The sequence below is a fragment of the Phalacrocorax aristotelis genome, chromosome 1, assembly GCF_949628215.1.
Source record: "Phalacrocorax aristotelis chromosome 1, bGulAri2.1, whole genome shotgun sequence".
Classification (NCBI taxonomy): domain Eukaryota; kingdom Metazoa; phylum Chordata; class Aves; order Suliformes; family Phalacrocoracidae; genus Phalacrocorax; species Phalacrocorax aristotelis.
Window position 1 is genome coordinate 91,594,572 of NC_134276.1, and position 20,583 is coordinate 91,615,154.

The 20,583-nt window shown below is 39.1% G+C and overlaps 1 protein-coding gene across 8 annotated transcripts in view; it reads left to right on the forward strand.

The window, feature by feature from the left end:
• Positions 1 to 17,592, forward strand: part of GK (glycerol kinase) — a 38,173-nt gene extending 20,581 nt beyond the window's left edge. Inside the window, exons 14-21 of one of the 8 annotated variants that reach the window (XM_075097510.1) lie at positions 1,077 to 1,173; positions 2,839 to 2,923; positions 7,405 to 7,525; positions 9,120 to 9,263; positions 10,233 to 10,313; positions 11,871 to 11,957; positions 13,931 to 14,001; positions 15,082 to 17,592. In XM_075097510.1, coding sequence (XP_074953611.1) covers positions 1,077 to 1,173; positions 2,839 to 2,923; positions 7,405 to 7,525; positions 9,120 to 9,263; positions 10,233 to 10,313; positions 11,871 to 11,957; positions 13,931 to 13,974 — 659 coding nt within the window. In that variant the 3' untranslated portion in view covers positions 13,975 to 14,001; positions 15,082 to 17,592. The remainder of the gene's footprint in view (positions 1 to 1,076; positions 1,174 to 2,838; positions 2,924 to 7,404; positions 7,526 to 9,119; positions 9,264 to 10,232; positions 10,314 to 11,870; positions 11,958 to 13,930; positions 14,002 to 15,081) is intronic. The other 7 variants (XM_075097520.1, XM_075097539.1, XM_075097531.1 and 4 more) reach the window with 7 other exon arrangements.
• The last annotated feature ends 2,991 nt before the right edge of the window (positions 17,593 to 20,583 follow it).

A 20,583-nucleotide genomic window follows, 5' to 3' on the forward strand; every position in this document is an offset into this window, starting at 1 on the left:
AGAAGCATGCAAATATAACAGTTTTAAAGTGACTGATTTAATGAGATTTAGGATTAAAAAGCAATTACATATTTTTAATAATTCGATATTCAAAGGAGGGAAAAATTAAAATTCAAATACTAAGCAAAAACTTAAAACTTCAGTCTGTTTTTCTGTAAGAAAGCTTTGCAGATCATACAGATATAACCTACTGTCACATGAATTAGCCAGCTGTTGAAACACTACAGTACCTGTTGGCTTCAAAAGTTTGACTAGACCTTTGGAAGGTTTGAGTTTTGGGAACTTCAATCTGTCAATGTTGTTAAAGTGATGTGAGACTTCATAATCTCTTCCTGTTTCCCTGAACATGTCCTTCCGTCTTCCTTCTGCCTTCACTCCTTTTTTAAGGGGAGCCTGTATGAAAGTACCATTTAAAAAAGATGTTTTGAATACAGGAGAAATTTACAAAAGCAGAAAAAAAAATACTTTCCTGTCTTGTTATAGGAAGGAGCTGCACATTAACATTACTTCCTTGGCAGTTCTAGATGTTCCAATATAATTTTAAAAATGAGAAATACTTGAATGTTGGGGAGTTCAGGTATCCAGCGTTAGTACTCAGATGTTAAGAAACTTCTGATTTCCTTGTAGCTGCCCTTGTGATTATATACGCAAGCTGGGAATTTAGAACTCTAAATCCATTTGAAATTAATGGTAATTTGGTTCTTAACTCCCTTTGGTGGTGATCCAGTTTCACTTGCTTGCCTTGACTTAAATGCAAGTGAAGTGTGACCTTTTGGACTGTTTTGAAGGTTGCATTCTTTACTCACAGGGTACCCTTTGAAAACCTCACAGAATCTAGGTCAGAATACTGAGTACACAATTTTGGTTTTCTGTTTTTATTTTTCATTTTACATTTCCCACAATGCCCTATGCCCCGGCTTCCCGGCTTCATATTGTTGCAAATGAAAACTAGTTACTGAGGAGCAGAGTGCCAGAGTTAGTTGTATTTTCTAATTGTATGTGGCTTGAATTGTCATATTTAAGTCTTGGTACAGTTGCAAAAAGCTAAGTGAAGGCTATTTGTGTGTGTGCATTAGAAAAACTGGCCGCGGAAGTGGGGACTTCTTATGGCTGCTACTTTGTGCCAGCGTTTTCAGGACTGTATGCGCCATACTGGGAACCCAGTGCAAGGGGGTAAGGATCTGACTAAATACTGCATTTGCAGGGGATTTACTGATTTTACGAATACTATCACTAGTCCTTCGGGTATGTGAAATTGTTTTTGTTCCTTTGATGCACCTGGATACATCATTCTCTGTGGTATCTTCAAGCAACTACTGTGTTTGTCTTTTGTATTTAATGTTTGAAACAGCAACTGCTACTGGGAGAAAAAGGATTAGCTATCTCAGCTACTCACCCTCTTCTCCCTCCCCTCTCAAAAAAAAAAAAGGAGGCGGGGAGCAGAGAAAACCTTTGGGCTGGGTTGTGCATTTCAGAGGACAAATACAAGATAGTTCGAGCAGGGCCAGCTTTTTTTCTTCACATGTTTCTGGTTCTGGAAGGATTTTCATCTCACTAAAGAGAAGGAGGAGATCTGCATACCTGTGAGCTGTCAGGCAACAAAAGTAAGGTGAAGAATTTAGTGCTCAGATTCCCATGGCGGCTGCATTCACTATGTCAAATGATACAGGCTACTTAATTCCTCCCCACTTTTCCTCCCTCTCCTTCCCCTTATGTCCAGCTTTCTTTCCAGTCTGTTGAACACTCTTTTTCTCCTCTCCTTCCAGTCCCTTTCCTGGTTGTTAAGACTTAACTTAGTCCTATTAACTTGGTGCTATTTAGAATTACTGGTTCAAACAATAACCTTCTGTTTATCTTTTCTGTTATTGTGAGCTTGCTTACTGTTGCTGGAATCACAACCTGCCATGGGAGTCACAAAAGCATAACAAATTTAAATATAAAATAACTTTCCTAAAGTGAAAAAGAGATTTTAAAGGATATCTAGTTCCCAAGGTTTCGAGTAGTTGCATCTTTAGAATTTAGATGCTTTTTGTACATAAGAAAGAAAAAAAAATCTTTGAATTAGATGGTTTTTGCAGTTTTTCAGTTCAGAGCACTTAACTTTTTAACTGTTAAAAGCTAATCTTTGGAATGACAACAACTAAAAAGGTCCTTTAATATCTTTGAACTTGCATGTATCCAGCACCAAATGTGTAGTATTTCTGTGTAGTATGCTACTATTTCTCAGATGTTGAAATAGAATAAAAAGATGATTATTTGCTCTGCATTTCAGAATACATTGACAGAATTCAGCTTAATCATGGTTAGGTGTAGCGTAATTTCCATATCCAAAAATCTCTTCAAAGGTGCAGATGCCACTAATGATCAGAATAGATCTGAAAACAATTTTAAGCATTTAGAGTACAGACTGACCCAACTGGGCTTTTCCTTAAGAATGGAAAGCACTAGAGAATTTATTAAGAGTTTAATGGTAGGTGATTATTTTTTAAAGAAAAAACAGCCTTGATCATATATTTCCTTTTCTTAAAGGAAGACCAGAATTTGGGCGGGGGGAAGGGGGGGCTCTGTGGTTGTGGGTATATACATCCGTTTGCATGCAGATTGGCAATAAAATTTTAATTTCTGGCAATTGTATTGACTGGACGCTGAAAGCATGTTTGTCAGGAAAACAGATGAGAGAGTTTCAATTAAAGAGACAAAAATCTTTTTAACATTGAAAAGCAGTCCTCATACAATGGAACTGTTTTAGCTTTGAATTAGAAGGCCTATGTCTGAAGTAACAGTGTATGTCTGGGAAAGAAGTATGTTCTAACTGTGTTTTTTTTTTCTCTTCAACAGTATTATCTGTGGCCTTACTCAGTTTACAAATAAAAACCACATCGCCTTTGCGGCATTAGAAGCAGTCTGCTTTCAAACACGAGAGGTAAAGGCAAATTGGGTCCTAAATTAATTGCAAATTAGTATGATAACAGGGACTGTAGTTCTTTGGGAAAAGAGATGATTGAAAAAAATTAATGAAGTTTAATCATATGCTTTATATTGTACGTGGATGCTATTATTCTCTTTACATGTTGCTAAAATTGAAAAGCTGTTCTTGTGGACTTAGCTACAATGATCTGGTTGGGTGGTACATTATTTTGGGGTGGCAATCCTGCTTTTTATCAGCACTTAAAATAAGGTGAACGTATTTTGTGAATATTTTGAAAGACAGACCATAGGAACATTAAAATTACAAAGCCAGTGCCATAACTAAAAAGTTGCATTAGTTCTACAACATAGGAGACTACATTTTATGTTGTCTGCTGTGCTGGAGATGGCTCATGTGGCATTTGGCACACAAGAACAAAAATGAGTTAAAGCAAGACAGCAGCAAACGTACCAATGGAAATCTGGATTCACTTCCAGCCCATTACATCTTGTGTTGCCTTAGCTAGCATTCTGCAACAGCAAACCTAAATTCTTACAGAAGAAATGAATCCTGCAACCGAATTGAAGGAGTTGATATCACTGTGTTCTGAGCATTAGAATCTTTATATTACCAGCTACTATTAATTTACACTTCTTGTGTTCCATACAAATACGGGGGTAATGCAGTTCCTAGATCCCAAAGGGAAACAGTCAAACCTTAATTTGATTACATGTTTTTAAACTGCTGTTATTTAAACATATTGAGTTTTAAAATAACTCCCAGCTAAAACTGTGTGAGAGGAGGAAAACAGCTTGCTGTTTCTGTAGTGGCGTAGAATAGAGTGAGAAGTACTCAGGTGGAAAAAGACAGCCAGAAATTTCACCCAGGCATCTGCTTTTGAAGCTATGCTAACTGCTTCTGAGTCCTCAGAAAGTTGTGAAGGAGCTTGGAAGTAGCATGTATCTCTAATTCTGGTACTAGAAGTCAGGGTAAAGTTGCAGGGTACTGAACTGGTAGTTTGTTGCCTGCTCCTCTCTTTCCTTGTCTCTCTTCCCATCCATTCCCTTTCATGTGACAGCTCAATGAACTTTCCAGCAGAAAATTATCCCTCTTTTTGCTGGGCTATTTTTCTGCTGAATTAATGACCTCAGCTGCCTCGCAGAGGAGCATAGCAAATGTCAGAACAAGAGACATGGCATGTGGCTGGGAGTAGGAGGGAGGGGAATAAAGCCCTCAGACTGAGTGAGGGTAGAAGTTAACTGTTGGCACAGATCTAATACTTCCTCGTACTTTAGTTAACATGGTTTTATCACAATGACGGGAGTGCCTGATTAGGTATGTGGACATGCTTAAATTAACAGATTAAGCGCTAGTGACACAGATAAAATATATGTACATTTTTCAAAGATACATTGTTGGGTCTGTCTTGTCAGAAACAAAGTTCTTTTGTTTTAATTCCACTTAAAATGAAAGTCTTTTTCATCCTTCAGGAAAACCCTCAAGTTTCTTGTTCACTGGAGTTTTTGCTTGTTTTATCATGCCATCCTATCCTCCTAGGTCTCTGTTCTTTGTTATCCAAAAAGCTCCTTCATTGCGCAGACAGATGACACTTGTTACATTTTTTTTTTCTTCCAGAAGGCGTTTTGGAAAAATACGCCATTTTTCAGTTCCCAGAGCTGTACAATGCTGTCATTAGGCAAAGCTTACATAAGTGGGTACCCTGCTCTTCATCCAACCGCCACACAATAGAGATAGCAGAGGAATGATCATGATTTGTTTTGTTCCTTCATCCTTTCCTGATTTCTAGCATTCTTTTCATTTTTATAACCTCTACTGAGTGCACGCTGTGATCCAACACCCTCTTGAACAGTGGTAAACAAAGCCTGAGCCTCCAACAGTATGTGTATGTAAAGATGAGATTATGAGGCACAGCTGAAGTTCTGAATGGTAAAAAAGGCAGGTGAAATCAGTATAGTCAAATGTAAAATGCTACACAGGAAGGAAATAAGTGGTGGGCAGCAGTACCGGCTTAGTAATGCCAGCAGCCTTTGCTGCTGTGCTATGAATCTTCTTTTCCAGGTTATTTCTAATGTGTTGAACAATGCAGGCCTGTGGTCAGATGCTGCCACCATGAAAACCAGCCTTTTACTCTTACCTTCTAATTTTTAATCATTATTTATCCTGTGGCAGTTCTTTTAGTTCCTTTGAAGATTTCCTGGTAAGGGACCTTGCTGACTTACTTTCTGGGAACGGGTAGAATCTACTGGACAACTCCATGTAGTTTTTACTACCTTACAAACCTACAAATTTTTTGTTCTTTTTTAAAAAAAACATGTTGACTTTTCCCAGTAAGGATTCTAAAACTGTGTACTTCCTGAACTACAGAACAGCACAGAATGCATTGCAGTTTTGGGGTTTTTTGTGGTCTATGTTTCTTTATCATTTAAAGCGGAGAAGAGCATACCTCTTTTTTTATTCAAATAAATTGAAAAATTAAAAAGAAAAAATCATTCTGCACTAGTTAATGCCTAACTCTGTCAACAAAAATGGCACACTAGCCTTAAAAAATGTAAATGAGACATTTAATTGACTGCTTTTGCAAAACCCTAGAAAACCCACTATTCTGCATTCAGTAGGTGCTTGTAAGCTAATGCCATGGTGTTACAGTAGATAAGGTTTGAGGCAAATCTTACATTTTTTGGAAACTCTCTAAAAAGTATATTGACAGGTATCAGTGAATTAAATATTCCACTCTTAGTTAATTATCCCTTGCAAACAGTTTAGCATTTTGATATATTTTCAGCTTTCCATGTGCCCAAGAGTAGGAAACATAACTTTACAAAAAATTACACTAACCATTTATTTTTGCAGTCTATCTCATGTAATGTAAAGTTCTCACTTTTCAACAATTAATTGAAAATATTGGAAGAGGCTGCTCTTTTGAAACAGTTCAACGTTCAGCAGTTCCTACTGAAGTGTCTTCCAGATTGCCAGTTCAAACATTTTAATTTTTCAATTCTTTAATGCGTCAAATTAGAGAAGGTATCTAGACAAACTGTAATCAGCTCGAGGACTTCATTTAGTATTACTTTTTCCTTTATTAGCTTTGACAAATGTTGTAGTTGTCATCAGCTTTTCTTCAAAATTATTCTTCTCAGACCACGTAAGCAACACATAGGCTAGATACAGAGCATCAGAGGAGAAAAGTCTCCTGCACTAGGATTTCTGTAACAAACAGAATGCATTTGCTGTATATTAAACAAAATTGTATTGTCACTACCTCTGTTTTGTCCTCTTGATATATAGGGGATGGGAATTATCTACTTAATACTCTTCAGCAAATGCTGAATTATCAGTCTTTTATACTCATGTAACTCTCACTGTCAGTATTTTACACTCATGGGTGTTATGTTAATAGGTGGAGAAATTTGGCAGAAAATAAAAACCCGCTTGTGGTCCAGCTGGTCCTTAGATGTCAGAGGGGCTGGGGGCAGCTGGGCTTAGATCCTGAGTGGTACCCGATTTAGCACTGTCAGTCCAGTCATGGGATGCACTAACAGTACAATCACTATTGGTCTAGTCGTGCTCAGTGACTCTTCACAGCCAGATGCACTAATAGTGCAGTTTATTGAAGCAACAGAAATACAGGTTCTTATCAGATTGCTGGTGATGAATGCACTGTCCGCAAAGCACATGCAAGTATAAAAGCACTGAAACACAAAATAACAAGCCTGTTCTCTACATTTCCTGGGGAATCACTCGATATGATCAAGTGTTCGAGTCTTACCCAACAGGCATCCCTGTTGTGGGGGGTGGGGCGGATGGGAAGAGGGGTGCAGCCTGTGGACTGATCCCAGTAGTCTGCAATGATATCTTCCCTAACATCCCTTTTTCTTGAGGTCATTTTATACTACTTTACGTTTAGGTGGAGCTTGAGTGACTGTAGTCGTACATACCTTCGTTACTGATCGGTGTAGAAATACCTCACTTTGCTTTAAAGGTATAGACTAAGAGAAATTCAGAGCGCACGCTTAATGAGGGGTGTTTGTTCCTTGGAGGCAGGTAACTCTGGGGTGGAGGTGTGTGTTTTGGTATTATAATGAGTGAATTTCATCCACAGGGCACGACTTTGCAAGTGTGTGGTGCTGACCAGGGCATGGTTCCATGGTTCCTTCTAGTTGCCAGACCTGCAGTCATTTGTGGATGAGTTTGGCCATGGAGCCTTTGCTCCACTGCCTCCTCCAATTATCTCTCTTAGAGCTAGTACATCAAGCTCCCCTAGTGTTGCCAACATCTAAGAGTGCTTAGGGACAATCACTGAACCAATTTCCAGTGTGCCAACTGTATTTCGCGCTGGAAGTTAACTTATGAACTGTGGATATAACTTTAGCCTCAATAATTTCAACCTCAATAATTTCACCCCCAGTAATTATTCCACAATGGGTATCATGGTTTTCTCTGCAATTAAATCATAACATATGTTACTCTCACTTAAGATTTTAGATGCCATGAACAAAGACTGTGGGATACCACTAACTCAATTACAAGTAGACGGAGGAATGACCAATAACAAAGTCCTCATGCAACTGCAATCGGACATCCTCTGTATTCCAGTAGGTAAGATGAAATTACAACTCCTATTTTCTTTTTAAAGCTGAAAACAACATTGGTTTGTAATGGCTGAGGACAAATTGGACGGCTTGCTTTGTTGTTGTTGCTGGTCTTTTGCTACTGCTTGAGAATGTTGGTTTTTTTTTCCAAAAAAGTTTTTAGATCTTGCATCCAGTTTTGAGATTCCCTTTCACAGAGAACCACTGACTTATTTCTTGAGTTGAAATATTACAGCACTATGATGATATTGAACTTTAAAGTTGTCTTATCAATTTCTAAACATCCAGCAATTTTAAAACCAGTGAGATTAATGCTTTCCTGCAACATGTTGGCCCTGAGAATCTTCCTCAGAGATCAATCAGAAATTTGTGTCTCCACTGCTTATGTTTTGCTCTTGCATTTCAGCAAATACCCTTTTTTCTGTTCCCTTTGCCTGCACAAGCCTTTGATTTAATTTACAAAATAAAAGAAGACCCACAAAACACATTGTCCATTCTGTTTCCTCCCACAGCAGCAACGAAGAAGGGAATAGAGGTTACAACAACAGTGGGAATCTTGCAACCAGTCTTCTTGGCATGCATAATATGAAATACAAACCCAAATGGAGTTGTTCCTCTCTGAGGAAAATGAAAATTTACAATACTGTTATTCTGATCCAGCAGAAATGCAGCCATTTTAGAAATGGTCATGTAACACTTCTTTCACAGAAGCCCCCTAGAATAATAAAAATGTTTTTTAGTTTTTGAAGGATTAATTTCAATACACTAAAGCTCTTCAAAGACCTCACTTGAAACCTGGAGCATTTCAGCACTAGTGAAAAGGGTGCATCTTTCTGAAGACATGTTTTAACACCTGTAGCAGAACCCAAGCTGCCAAGTAGTATAAGCTATACATTAGCATTCTTAAGGATGGAGTGTGTCTCTGAGTAACATCAGGATATTATACATCTTCATCTATCCTGAAGACTGATGATTTGCTGCATAAATCACAGAATGGTAGGGGTTGTAAGGGACCTCTAGATATCATCTTGTCCAACGCCCACTATTATTATAAATGTAATAATCTTGCCTAATATGCAGCTTCTAGAAAACAAGTTAGAAAAATATCTTGTTGTTTCTTATGCATAAATGTGAGACACTTGGGTGGAAAGTTTTTAACTCTAGAGATACTATAGCTTGCCCTCAATAATACATAATACACAAGGCTCATGCTCTCAGTGCAGATGCATAGTTAGTAGATGAAAGGATATGATTGATAAAATCAGACAAAAAATAGTGTATTATTAACAGGAGTACTCTAAGAAAACTGATGGTTGAGGTCAGCAGCCCTGCATGTGTATGAAAATGGGCAATTGTGTGATTCAGTCTTGAGGGAAGTAGTGATCTGAGATCTCAAAGACTTGGACGACTCATAGGTGAAGTTAGCCTCATAACCATGTGAACGGCAATAAAATGAGGTTTGCAGTTGATAAAGGAAGCATATAGCAGTTGTAGAAAATACATATTGTTCTAGAGATATATATATATAAATCTTCAATTCTGATGTCATCAAGGTGACCTTCATTAAAAATCATCATGGCCTTCTCTTTGATTTACTTCAGTAAAGCCATCAATGCCTGAAACAACAGCTCTAGGAGCTGCTATGGCAGCAGGAGCTGCAGAAGGAGTTGGAATTTGGAGCCTGAATCCTGGAGATTTGACAGCAGTGACATGTGAACGATTTGAACCACAGATCAACCCGGAGGGTAAAACCCTTTCATGTTATCTAAGAAGTTGCAAGCTTAATATTTTATGTCCAGTAGGTCGGGCTTTTTCTTTATTGCAGTCTAACATACTGATATAAAACCAGCTATATATGAATATCCTCACAAATGTTGAAGATCAGATTTGTAATACTGGTTTAGAGAAAAGTGCGTTGCACTTGCTGCTTTGTCCATTTATTGACTAGTAAGATTGAAAAATGGTTCAAACAACATAACTCCGCAGGGGAATGTGTTGGGGTTTTTTTTTCTTTTTTTCCTTTTGAAAGAAGTTTGGCAATGGGCATTGCAGTTAGTAGCTTTTGATTTCTAGCAAGTAGAATCAAAGAAACCTTGAAAGGTTTTTAGTGAGGAATATGTCTCCTAAAGCTGCTGTGCATTTGTGAGTTTTCACAGATGTAGAAAGGACAGACTGACTGTTTTTGGGAGACTTTTCACCTGGCTTTAAAAAGCTTACAATAATCATTGCTTTTTAGCTAACTATCTTTTTCATCAGTTCTTAAGTGCTTCTAGGGATGGAAAGCATACGCTTGATATAATTAATCCATTTGCAAGACAAATGCATTTTGGTCTTTTCAATTATTTCTGAATTTTTGGTACAGAATTACCATTTCCATTACGATTACTGCTATAATCCCTACTTCAAGACAGTATTTTCAACACTGAAGGGCCTCGACATGAATAACAATTACTTCATTTTGTCCTGCTTGTAAATCTTATTGCAGAAAATTGTTTTTAAGGCTTATTCCTCCTTACTGTGCATAACTGTGGGATTTTGGGTTGTTTTGGGTTTTGGTTGGGGTTTTGTATTCAAAACAACATTTTGTAATATCTGTTCTGTGCAAAGTATACTGTGCAAAAGAGTGAAAAGCTAATATTGTAGTCTTTGCTTCTTAAATACTTGTATTCATATGCAATGAGAGGCTTTTCTGTTTGCTGATTTCTCAATTTCAGAAAGTGAATTTCGCTATGCCAGATGGAAGAAAGCTGTGATGAAGTCTATGGGCTGGGAGACATCTGAAGCTCCTCCAAATGGTAAACCAGAAATTAATGGAGGTCAAGTGTTATTAATTAGCCAGTTAGCCTAGGTAGTTAACCTTGAGTTTGGTGACCTTTTCTGTCCATATCATCTCTGGATTATTCCAGTGATTTAAAAATTATTACTTAAAACCACTGTGGAAACAAAGCAAGAAAATAGATAGGTCTTCCTCCTGAAAGGAGGACACAATCAGTATCCTGTAGGGCTCTAAAAATGGAGGACGTGAAATCAAGACTAACTGCAGGTTTTGCAGAATAGCATTGTTATACAAAAGAAAATAATCTTACCTAGAAGAAGAGATGCAGTGCAATTCTAAGACAGTGCAGGGCTTCTGTAAACTTTCTTATACTATAACCTCATGTTGCAAAAGAGAAAAGTTTCATCCTGTGACTTTTCTTGCTATATCTTGCCTTTATTATTTGCTGTATAGGAAGGAGGGATTGATAGCCACATCAAAATCTGTTTGACGCACAAGGGCTAAGAGCAAGAAGTTATCATACAGTGAAGAATTGCATAGGCCTATTGTTCATACCCAGACAATATACAAACACTTTTGAGGACTGAACAAGATCTTTCTTTTGAAGTAGAGGGCTTTTTCATCTGTCAGGTTTGAATTAAATAAAACCTGCAGTCTTCTATGATCTATAATTTGAATTTATATTTCAGCACTATTTCAGGATAAGTTTTTAGTCCCAAATCGTCCTACAACATATCATTTATGAGCTTTACCTTCATTTCATTTCTCTTTTGTTGGAAAAACTATTAGAATGAAAAATACTACGTGAAGAATCCTCAAAAACCTCCCCCCACAATCCACAGTTGTAGCCCTCAAGCTGCATGAAGTCTCTTACTTCATTCTTGAAAGCTAAAGCTAAAATTTTCCTTTTACCATCCTATATATTGGTTTAAGTATTTTATTTAAGACCATGGTTATACGAACTATTCTGTCAAGGCTATTTGGAAGGGAAGTAGGTAACTTAGCACGAGTAACAGGATTCACTTCAGTATTGTCCATTATGATTTACTAGCCTTACAGCTAAACTCTTTGTTATGTATCCTAAAATCCCAAGTGCTTGGTGTGTATCTTTCTTAAGTATCTTTATTTCCTTTTGAAGGATAGAAAATTCTGCCTTGCAGAAAATAAAACTAAAGCTTGTTCTTCAGCTCAGGTGAAAAGGAATATGTTTATCAAAACTTACCCTCAGTGATTATCTCGTTTAACACTGAGCGGGGGTAAAGTGTTATTTTCCTTAGTTCTTGCTTTGAAACTTTGTCTTCTGCCTGCTAGGAGTATTTAAGATAGAAGAATACTAGAAATGGACTCGACCTAGGTAGTGCTAACAGTGGAATTTAGGTTTGAACTCTTATATTGAGAGCCTGTATTGCATTATTGTGGGGGTTTTGCATGATCTTTTTTAGCTTTTCTGCAAATGTCACAACATTTGTTACTTTTTGCTGTTCGTGTGATTTTTAACACATATATTGCAATTTATATATATATATTTCTCTTTTGATTTGCTTGACTGGAAACACCCTCCCCTGGATGACATCAGGTGACACTAGTATCTTCTGTAGTCTGCCTTTGGGTTTTTTTATTATGAGTAGCATGATAATGTTAATCGGAGCAAAGTATGTCTCAGGTTAGTTATTATTTAAACTAGATCACTTTAAAAGCTATCTACGCTAGTTTAAGTGTTGGGGTTTTTTGTACTTCATCTGTTTATTTTTAGCAAAAATGACTGATGCTTCTTGTTGTTCATGCACACGAGTGTTTGAGGGTGCAAATTAGACATATGGTACCCAAGGGAACCAAGTGAATGCCATCTCAAATTCATCCTCATGTGCCATGAAATTCATAGTTGTTAGATGCACATGAAACCTTGAACTCTCCCCTCCCTTCATCTACCTGTGCAGACTGTACCCACAGTTTATAAAAGGGATATAGTTTGGGGTAGCCTAACAAACAGAGTTTTGCATTGCCTGCATTACAGTGTGCATTGCAGTTAGAATAAGGTTCCATTCTTTATCCTATATTTCTTCTCATAATGTTTAAAATTATTTTGAGGATCTTGTTTGAATAAAGGGAAGACTTTTCTTCTGTCCCTGAAAGGCTTCATGCACCCCTTTCATTTTTCTGCTCCCCTTGGAACTATTGTGTGGTTAGAAATCTTCATCTCCTAAATCTGTAGAATATTCTTTATGTACTTTGCTCTTGATGGATAAGTGAATTCATTTTGTGTAAAGAGAAGAGACCCTGAAAGGCCTATCTGCAAAACTGGGGAAAGGGACTGTGTGCATATTCAATGAAGACGCATCTTCGACTTATTAATATATGTTTTATTTTAAAAGAAAGCTCTTAATATGGATGATGGTGTTAGTTACTTATGCCAGAAGTAAGACATTTCATTAAGATACTCTTATGGTAAGAAAAAGAAGTTTATATGGTGATATCATTTTTATTGTTGTGTTGCACAAGTTCATTCCAAAGAAAATATTTTACAGTATAGCTGCTGTTGCTGCTTAGTAAGCTTTTTGGGGGTGGTCCTTTAGTTTTCTTTCTTTGTTTTGGTTTTGGCAGGATGGGGGGGGGTGTTAATTAAACAGACAATTGAGGACTCACAGGCTCCTGTGATGATGTGCTTGTATTTTGTTTCTACACAATCAGCCTGAATTAACTACTCCGTTGTAATTTTCCTTGCATGGAAGAGACCGTCTGAGCTTGCAGAACTAAAATCAAACTAAACAAACGCTAGGCAAAAATCAAACTGAAAAATGGATTGCCATTGATTTACTGACTCTGGAATGTATCTGTGAATGAGACAAACTCGATTATCAAGAATAAAGTAAAATTGGCTTTGAATAAATGGGTAAATTTTTAACAAGCTGAACTAAGCAACTTGAATATTAATTGCAAGTCAGGTTCTCCACCACATGGAGGATACCTAAAATTATATGAAGATCAATGTTAAGTGGGCATATATGCAACTTAAATTCTGGGTTTATTGCTTTTTAAAAACAACTAATCAGTAACCTATATATAAATATCTAAACTTGCACTGCTGGAACTCATAAAGTTTTTTTTTTGTCCCTTCCCTAAGCTTGTCGGTGCCTTTCTGACCCACAAGTGGAACACATATTCATCTCAACTCACTCCAGCCTTCAGAACCCATTTTTGCCCTCGTTTTCAGATAAGAGTAACTATTGATACAGTTACTGCTACTATATAGAGTTGCTATATACACCAATATAGTTACTTTATACACCAATATATTGGTATATTATTTACATGGTAAGCCTGGGGACAGGAGAAGCTGCAAGAAATTTCCAGCTCTCATTTGTTTTAAAAATGATGATGTCTAATAAGAAATAGCATCAGAGATGATATGTACAGGTTGTAGTTTTGCTGCACTGTGTTAGGATAGAACATACAAACAGAATTTGTGTTGTTGATTGGAGCAGGGCTGCTTCCCCCTTAGACATTTACTCTGGTAAATATCCTTTTGCTTTTAAAAGCCGGAACTAGCTGACCAGACTTTCTCTAATTCAGTACAGGAACTCCATTAATTATTTGTTACATTTTATCTTTTAATGAAACACTGGAACTCCAACGCAGTCATGAGTATAGTAGGTTTGAGGACTGAATCTACTGAGGATTGAATTCATCCTTCACGTGCTGAAGCAGCAGTAAGTCTTGCATGGCAACAGTGCTGTTGTTGAACATGAGGGCAGGGACATGATTTTGCAGCTACTGAAATGCGAAGGAAGAATCTGCTGTGGCAGAGTAGAGAACACTAACGTGGCAAAAACCCATTTAAGAACTGCTAAACTAGCTGCCTTTTCATGCAGCACCTGATGACTGAATATGAAGAACAATACTGTATTTCATTATATCATTTCATACTTTCATAAAAATCAGGTTTATGATCTTTATTATTCTTCTCCCCTAGGGGAGAAAGGGCCAATATTTTGTTTTATTTCGCTGTTAAAGCAAGTTGTGTTTAGCAACTGGAGTCCTTATGCTAAGGTTCTGTTAGGTTTTTCGCACTGGTTCTGGGAGTAGACATCTGAGAGTTTTCAATGTATTCTGTAGCTGTACTTTTTTCGGGGTGGGAGTTAACTGAAAGTGATACTATATTTTATTAGACTCACATTGAAAGAAATGCCTTCGCATGCTTAAATTGGCACCTCTCAAGTGAGGTATACGTGGGGACTGGCCGTATACAGGATCTTATGTGACATCTGGGGTATAAAGTTCTTTGACTGTTCTCACAGAATAAGGTGTCAGTGCTGATAGTAATACTATATTCTCCCTGCTGAAATACCCTTTGGGGTTTTTCCTAAGATTCTCTTTTTCCTTTTTAGTTTCTTGTGTTGTGATAGTTACTGCCGAATTACATACTAATTTACATCTAGGGATCAATGCACAGTTCCGCAAGTTAATTGCAATAATATTTCCCAAATTTCTGAAAGCTGAGCTCATATTCAGAAAAAAATAAGCTTAGAGTACCTTCCTTCAATTCTTCTACTTGTTAAAAATTTACCCGTCTTAATAGTGTTGTCTCTTCTCTCCTACGGTATGCACATCCCGCACACTTAAGTGATGGCTTACCTGGTGTCACAAGATACATCTAATCTATAACAGCATTACTTGAAAACCAAAGACAGTTATACTGAATTCCTCTTGTAGCTCAGCTGATTTATAGAGTGTTATTGATGTTTTAGAGTAAATGCTGTGTTACTAACGCACGATCTTTCTTATTTAAGGTACTGGTAAATGAGGCTACTTAGTGAACTCTCTGGATGCAGCTGATTTTTTTTTTTTTGTTTCGTTTTGTTTTGTCGTCTGAAGAGATTCCACCACCAATGTGATTATACTGCTTGTGTGACTGAAGCCACCTGTTGCCAGTCCCTGAGTAACCTCCCAGTGGTGCACTGAAACTAAAGGCTTCGGCCCTTCATTACTCTGCTCCCTTCCCCATCAGCTCCAACTGCACTGGAGGCCTTTGCGTGGACTATCTCACATCATCCTCTAAAATTTCACAAGCCCTAGCTTTGTCTGAGAAAGTTGGTATAAAAAAACCCTGCAACTTCTGAGGTAGCATCAGATGTTTAGCTATCCTTGTCAGGGTTTTGGCACTTTATACAACACGCTACAGAAAGTTAATGATGCACTATAGAACTTTGTAAACATCTTACGATTCTTCCAGCTGCTGTGAATTACCTTTCATATGTCTACGATTGCCAAAGATGTTTTATTGTAGTGGCCACTGGTCTGAAACACCTTCAACGGTACAAACCTTTTAAACACTAGCTCAAAACGTGTTCTCAGTAGCACACATCGCCACCAGTTTGGCAACAAAGAGGTTGCTGATATGGTCCAGAGGGTACTGTTGAAATGATCAATTACAAAGTTAGAAAGGTTTGCTTTGGCTTTTGGCATATGTAGTCAGTTTGCCCGTTATAAATATTTAAGAGGCTGAGGCCTGTAGCTGTACCTTTAAAGAGTTAGGAGTAAATAGGCTTTTTGGTTAAGGCCTCGTTTCCTGTTCTTGTGCTTTTGTGTTAGTTCCGAAAGACGTGCTATTGACAGGACAGCTTCTCGGTCCTCAGCAACTGATATCCCTTAAAACTGCTCTGTACAATGCACTTTTCTTGACCGATACTTATACTGGTCAAGAATAAATATATTGGCATACATTCTGTCATCCCACTTAAGGATATTTTAGTGACTATTTGTGAAACTTTTGAAAGTTGAAGCTAACTTAGTTTTCCTTAAAGAGGGTCCACTCCAAGTTAAATACCAGTGCTTTCATTCTTGATCTCATTTAATATATCTCAGGGACCAAAATCTCCCTTTCGGTTTCCACGTCCATAGTTTTAACAGCAAGTTGTCGCAAAATATGCTGGGACAACCCAAAACCCTGACTTGGAAGAGTAAGCACTTGGCACCTGAAATGGGCCACTGGCATTCATGGGCAACATGCGTGACAGCTGGGTTGCATCTGCTCTGAAACTTTTTGTCCTCCACAGGTAAAGGAGTGAGGCAATAATCTTACCTTCAGCTTTGCCATTTGTACCAACAGCGTGACCAATGCCAGCCGTATTGGTTCGGTCAGAGAGAAGGTGTTCTTGTATAGTGTCATTAGATCCGCAGAGAATGATAGCGAGGTTAAATGTGGGAACAACACAGAGAATTTTGGAGATGTGTTTAAATGCACTAGGAGTTAAAGGGAACGGTTTTATGTGTGCGTTTGTTCTTAAAGATTTTTGTCTTTGAAGAAATAGTCTTTAACAAAGTTTGGTTTTCTTAGTTAAATTATGATTAGAGGCTTAGTTTTTAAAAAGTTGTTAAAGATATGTGTGTCTGAAGCAATGGATTGCACAGAAGTTCAGGTCTCTACAATATATTTAATATCAAATGCATATCAATTGCCTTTTTATTATCAAGTGCAATGACCTTTGAAAATGTGACTTTTAATTAAGAAGTTAGAGGAGGAACATTTTTCGTCCCATGGTTGCATATATAAATCCAACAGAGGGGATTTTTGGGCACAGGTGAAAATACATCATTCAAATCCCCTGTCTCCTATAGATACTCAAATGTGAGGTGTGACAAGTAAAATTTCTGGGCTTTCCAGTTTATGTTGGAGAGGTAAAGAAAGAGTGAAAAATGAACATGAACCCATAGAAGAAAAATCTCTGTACCCCTTACCTTTACTCAAAGCTATTGCTGATCCCACCTTGCCCCAAGGAACACGAGCAGCAGCGGCCTCTGGCGCACACGGGGCCAGGGCAGCACACACCTCAGGCCCTGGGCTTCCCAGTATGACTTCTTGCCAAAACCACTGACATACTGAGCCTGGGAGCGATGAATGCTGACGTGTTGCCTTTGCCAACGACGTGTGTGGCGGGGGGAAAGGTAGTGCATAGTAAGGGGGGGGGGGGGGTGTTGCTGCTTTTCTGAGTTAAGTTTTACTGGGAAACATGGTTCCTATTACTTTTTCACTGAGTAAAAAAAAAAAAATCATTATTTTCTTTTCAATTGCCGTTGCAAATATTTTTTTAGGGTTTTCACACAACTGTTAACTTTCTACAAGCATAGCTGAAATATATTGTAAACTGCGTGTTGGTGGGGAGGGGACAAACTGTTGAAAGTTAGCTTTTGGTGAAACTGGTTTATTTTTTTTCTATAAACTACCAGATTTATAAATTCTTACTTGAGAAATGTGTTAACTTGTTATTAAAATACTGAAAATAAATTGATGTAAGCTGTCATTTTATTCTTGCCCATTATCTTTCAGACACATTTGCATTAATGTTTTTTGTGTGAGGCATCAGTGCACATTGGCACATGTTTAACAAGAGAGCGCCTTCTTCAGGTATCACAGACACGTGATTTAAGTCGCTCAGGAGCGTGGCTCAAACGCATGCAGTACTGCGGTCTGCTTTTCGGTGATTCATCCGGTTTCAAGGGCTGGATTAGAATTGACGTTTCCTCAAGTCCCTCCGTATTCAGGAAGAAGCAGGAAAACGTGGGTAGGATGGTGAAAAGAACACGGTCGTAATACAGGTCTGGTCCAAAGGTCTCAAACAACATTGCTTGATGGGGCCAACAGGCCAAGCGGTTTTTGCTCTTATACTGTGGCCTGGTAATTGCTACAGATTCAAAAGCCGTTATCAGTTGGGGGAAGAAAATGTTGATGGAATAGAAGACGTTGCTGGGGGCGCTATCCAGGAGCATAAGGTATTTCTGTTATTTTAAGAAAGAAGTGTGGGGGAGTGTGTGTATGTGGAGGGTGCATGTAGGGAGTGCGCCTGCCACGTTCCTCTTTGTTCTCTCTCTGTGTAGCTCCCCGTTGTATCCCACACATCTAGGGCTGCATAATTAAGCCGAGGGTATAGCCTCCACCCATAGTCTTTACGAAGTCTGTAGTCCCCTATATCGAAATCAGCCATGTGACTCAGAAACACCCCCCACCCCTTGAGAGAAAAAGGCGTTTAAACACCAGAGCAGCACAGAAACCTTAGGTAACATGTACTCATGCAGTACCGGACTTCTCCCTCTGCTCCTGAGACTCGAGAGTCTTCCTTTCACATGGCAAAATTGCAGCCTTGCTCTTAGCTGCGCTGCATAAGAGCATCCCCAAATTTCATGACTCATCAAGCTGAAATATTATGAGAACTTATTAATGTTGTTAGTACCAGAGTTTTTATATGTATAAAGAATTTTTGTTCAATGAAAACTAATGCAATGTCTAGTCTGTTACTGGATCTCTGTACAAACAAGCTTCTCAATGTCCAGATCAGCATCCAAGATGTAACCTTTCCACCTAAAGAATCCCAGATCTGTAGCTATTAGAACTCCATCCCATTAAGACCTGTAATACAAGCCCAATATGTTGGGTTTTTTTTTTTTTTAATTATTAGAACTGACTGGCATTTAGGGAAGCAGGCCTCATCACTCCTGGAGATAGGGGCAGGCAAATGAGTAGCAGCACTTTAAAGCCGGGAAATGACAAAAGAACAGAGCTGGAATGAATTTCCTGTGCTGTCCAGAGGGACCTCAGCAGGCTGGAGGAACGGGCTGAGGGGAACCTCGTGAAGTTCAACAAGGTGAAGTGCGAAGTCCTGCCCCTGGGAGGAGCGGTCTCAGGCACCAGGACTTGCTGGAGGCCAACCTGCTGGGAAGTGGCTTTGCAGGAAAGGTCCTGGGGGTCCTGGTGGGCAGCAGCGATTGCAAGGAAGAGGCCAACAGCACCCTGGGCTGCATCAAGCAGGGCATCACCAGCAGGCCAAGGAGGGTGACCCTTCCCCTCTAATCAGCCCTGGTGAGACACACCTGGGTGCCAGGTCCAGCTCTGGGGTCACCAGTATGAGAGACACGGACATACCAGAGTGAGTCCTGCAACAGCCCACAAGGGTGGTTGAAGGATTGGAGCACCTGTCATGGGGGAGAAGCTGAGAGATCTGGGACTGCTCAGCTTGCAGAGAGCTCAGATGTAAATACCCAGTCCAGGGAGTAAAGGCAAAGGAGCCAGACCCTTCCCTGCAGAGCCCGGGTGACAGGATGAAAGGCCACAAACAGAAACACAGGAAATTCCATTCAAACGCAAGAAGAAATATTTTTTACTCTGAGGGTGGTCACACACAGGAGCGGTTTGCTCAGAGAGGTTGTGGAGTCCCCATCCTTCAAGATACTCAAAACCCAATGGGATGCAGCCCTGCTCTCGCTGACCCTGCTCTGAGCAGGGGGCTGGACCAGGCGATCAGCGGTGCCCCCCTGCCTCAGGCAGTCTGTGCCTCTGGTTAGGTCAGCCACGGCTTCCCTCCAGCACAGGCTGAAGGCTTGAGCCAGCTAATGATAAAGGCCAGGGAAAAGGAAATGCTAGTTTATTTGGACAGAACCAATCCGCCTTATATGAATCAGTTTTCACCCAGTTCTGTATTTCAACATTATTCAGCTGGAGTTATTAGTATGTTACCCTAGGCACGTATTTGTTTTGGAAGAGTCAGCCCTATTGTGTGGGCTTATTATCTTACTTGCTTTAGTTTTGAGAGATAATCTTTTAAGCAGTTGCTAGTGGGAGTTTAAGCACCATGGCTGATTTTCAGATTCCTGATTGCTTTAGTCTAATACCCCATTTTTCATAGGGAATTATACCACCAGGTGCTTCGAGGCAGCCCAGAAGGCAAGCATGGCATAATGTGATTCCAAAGAGACCACAGTTGAATTGTAGTTAGCAAAACCTGAAAATATGATCTCATTAAATTTTATAATGGGAAGACCTCGGTTTGGAGGTCACTTCTTTTTGCCTGTAGTGTTTGTTCTTTAAATCCATGGGCTGCTGATCTGGGGGTTCCTTTCCTGACTTTCCTTGAAAGTACGTTCGCTTCAGTTGGAAGGATCACCTGCGTCGTTACTTTTCAGTTCTGCAGGGATGGAGCGCTCTGAGAACTGACGCGCCAGCAGCTCCAGCGTCCTGATCGCCTGATACACTTGTCGGGTCCTGTGCAACTAGAAAAGAGCTCGCAGACGGATCAGCTTTGGTGATCGGTTGTCGCTGTCTAGAACAAGTGTTTTCCCTCCCAGCTCTAAAGCCCTTGGAGTCGTCTTCCATTTGTTTTGACAACAGGATGGGTTAGTCAGCGTGCTCAACGGCACCCACATTTCCTATACTACTTCATAAACAGTTTCAGGAATTTTGAGTGTATCACTTAAGCTACTTATTTTTTGCTAAGTTTTCTGACTACATCAGTCCTATCCAT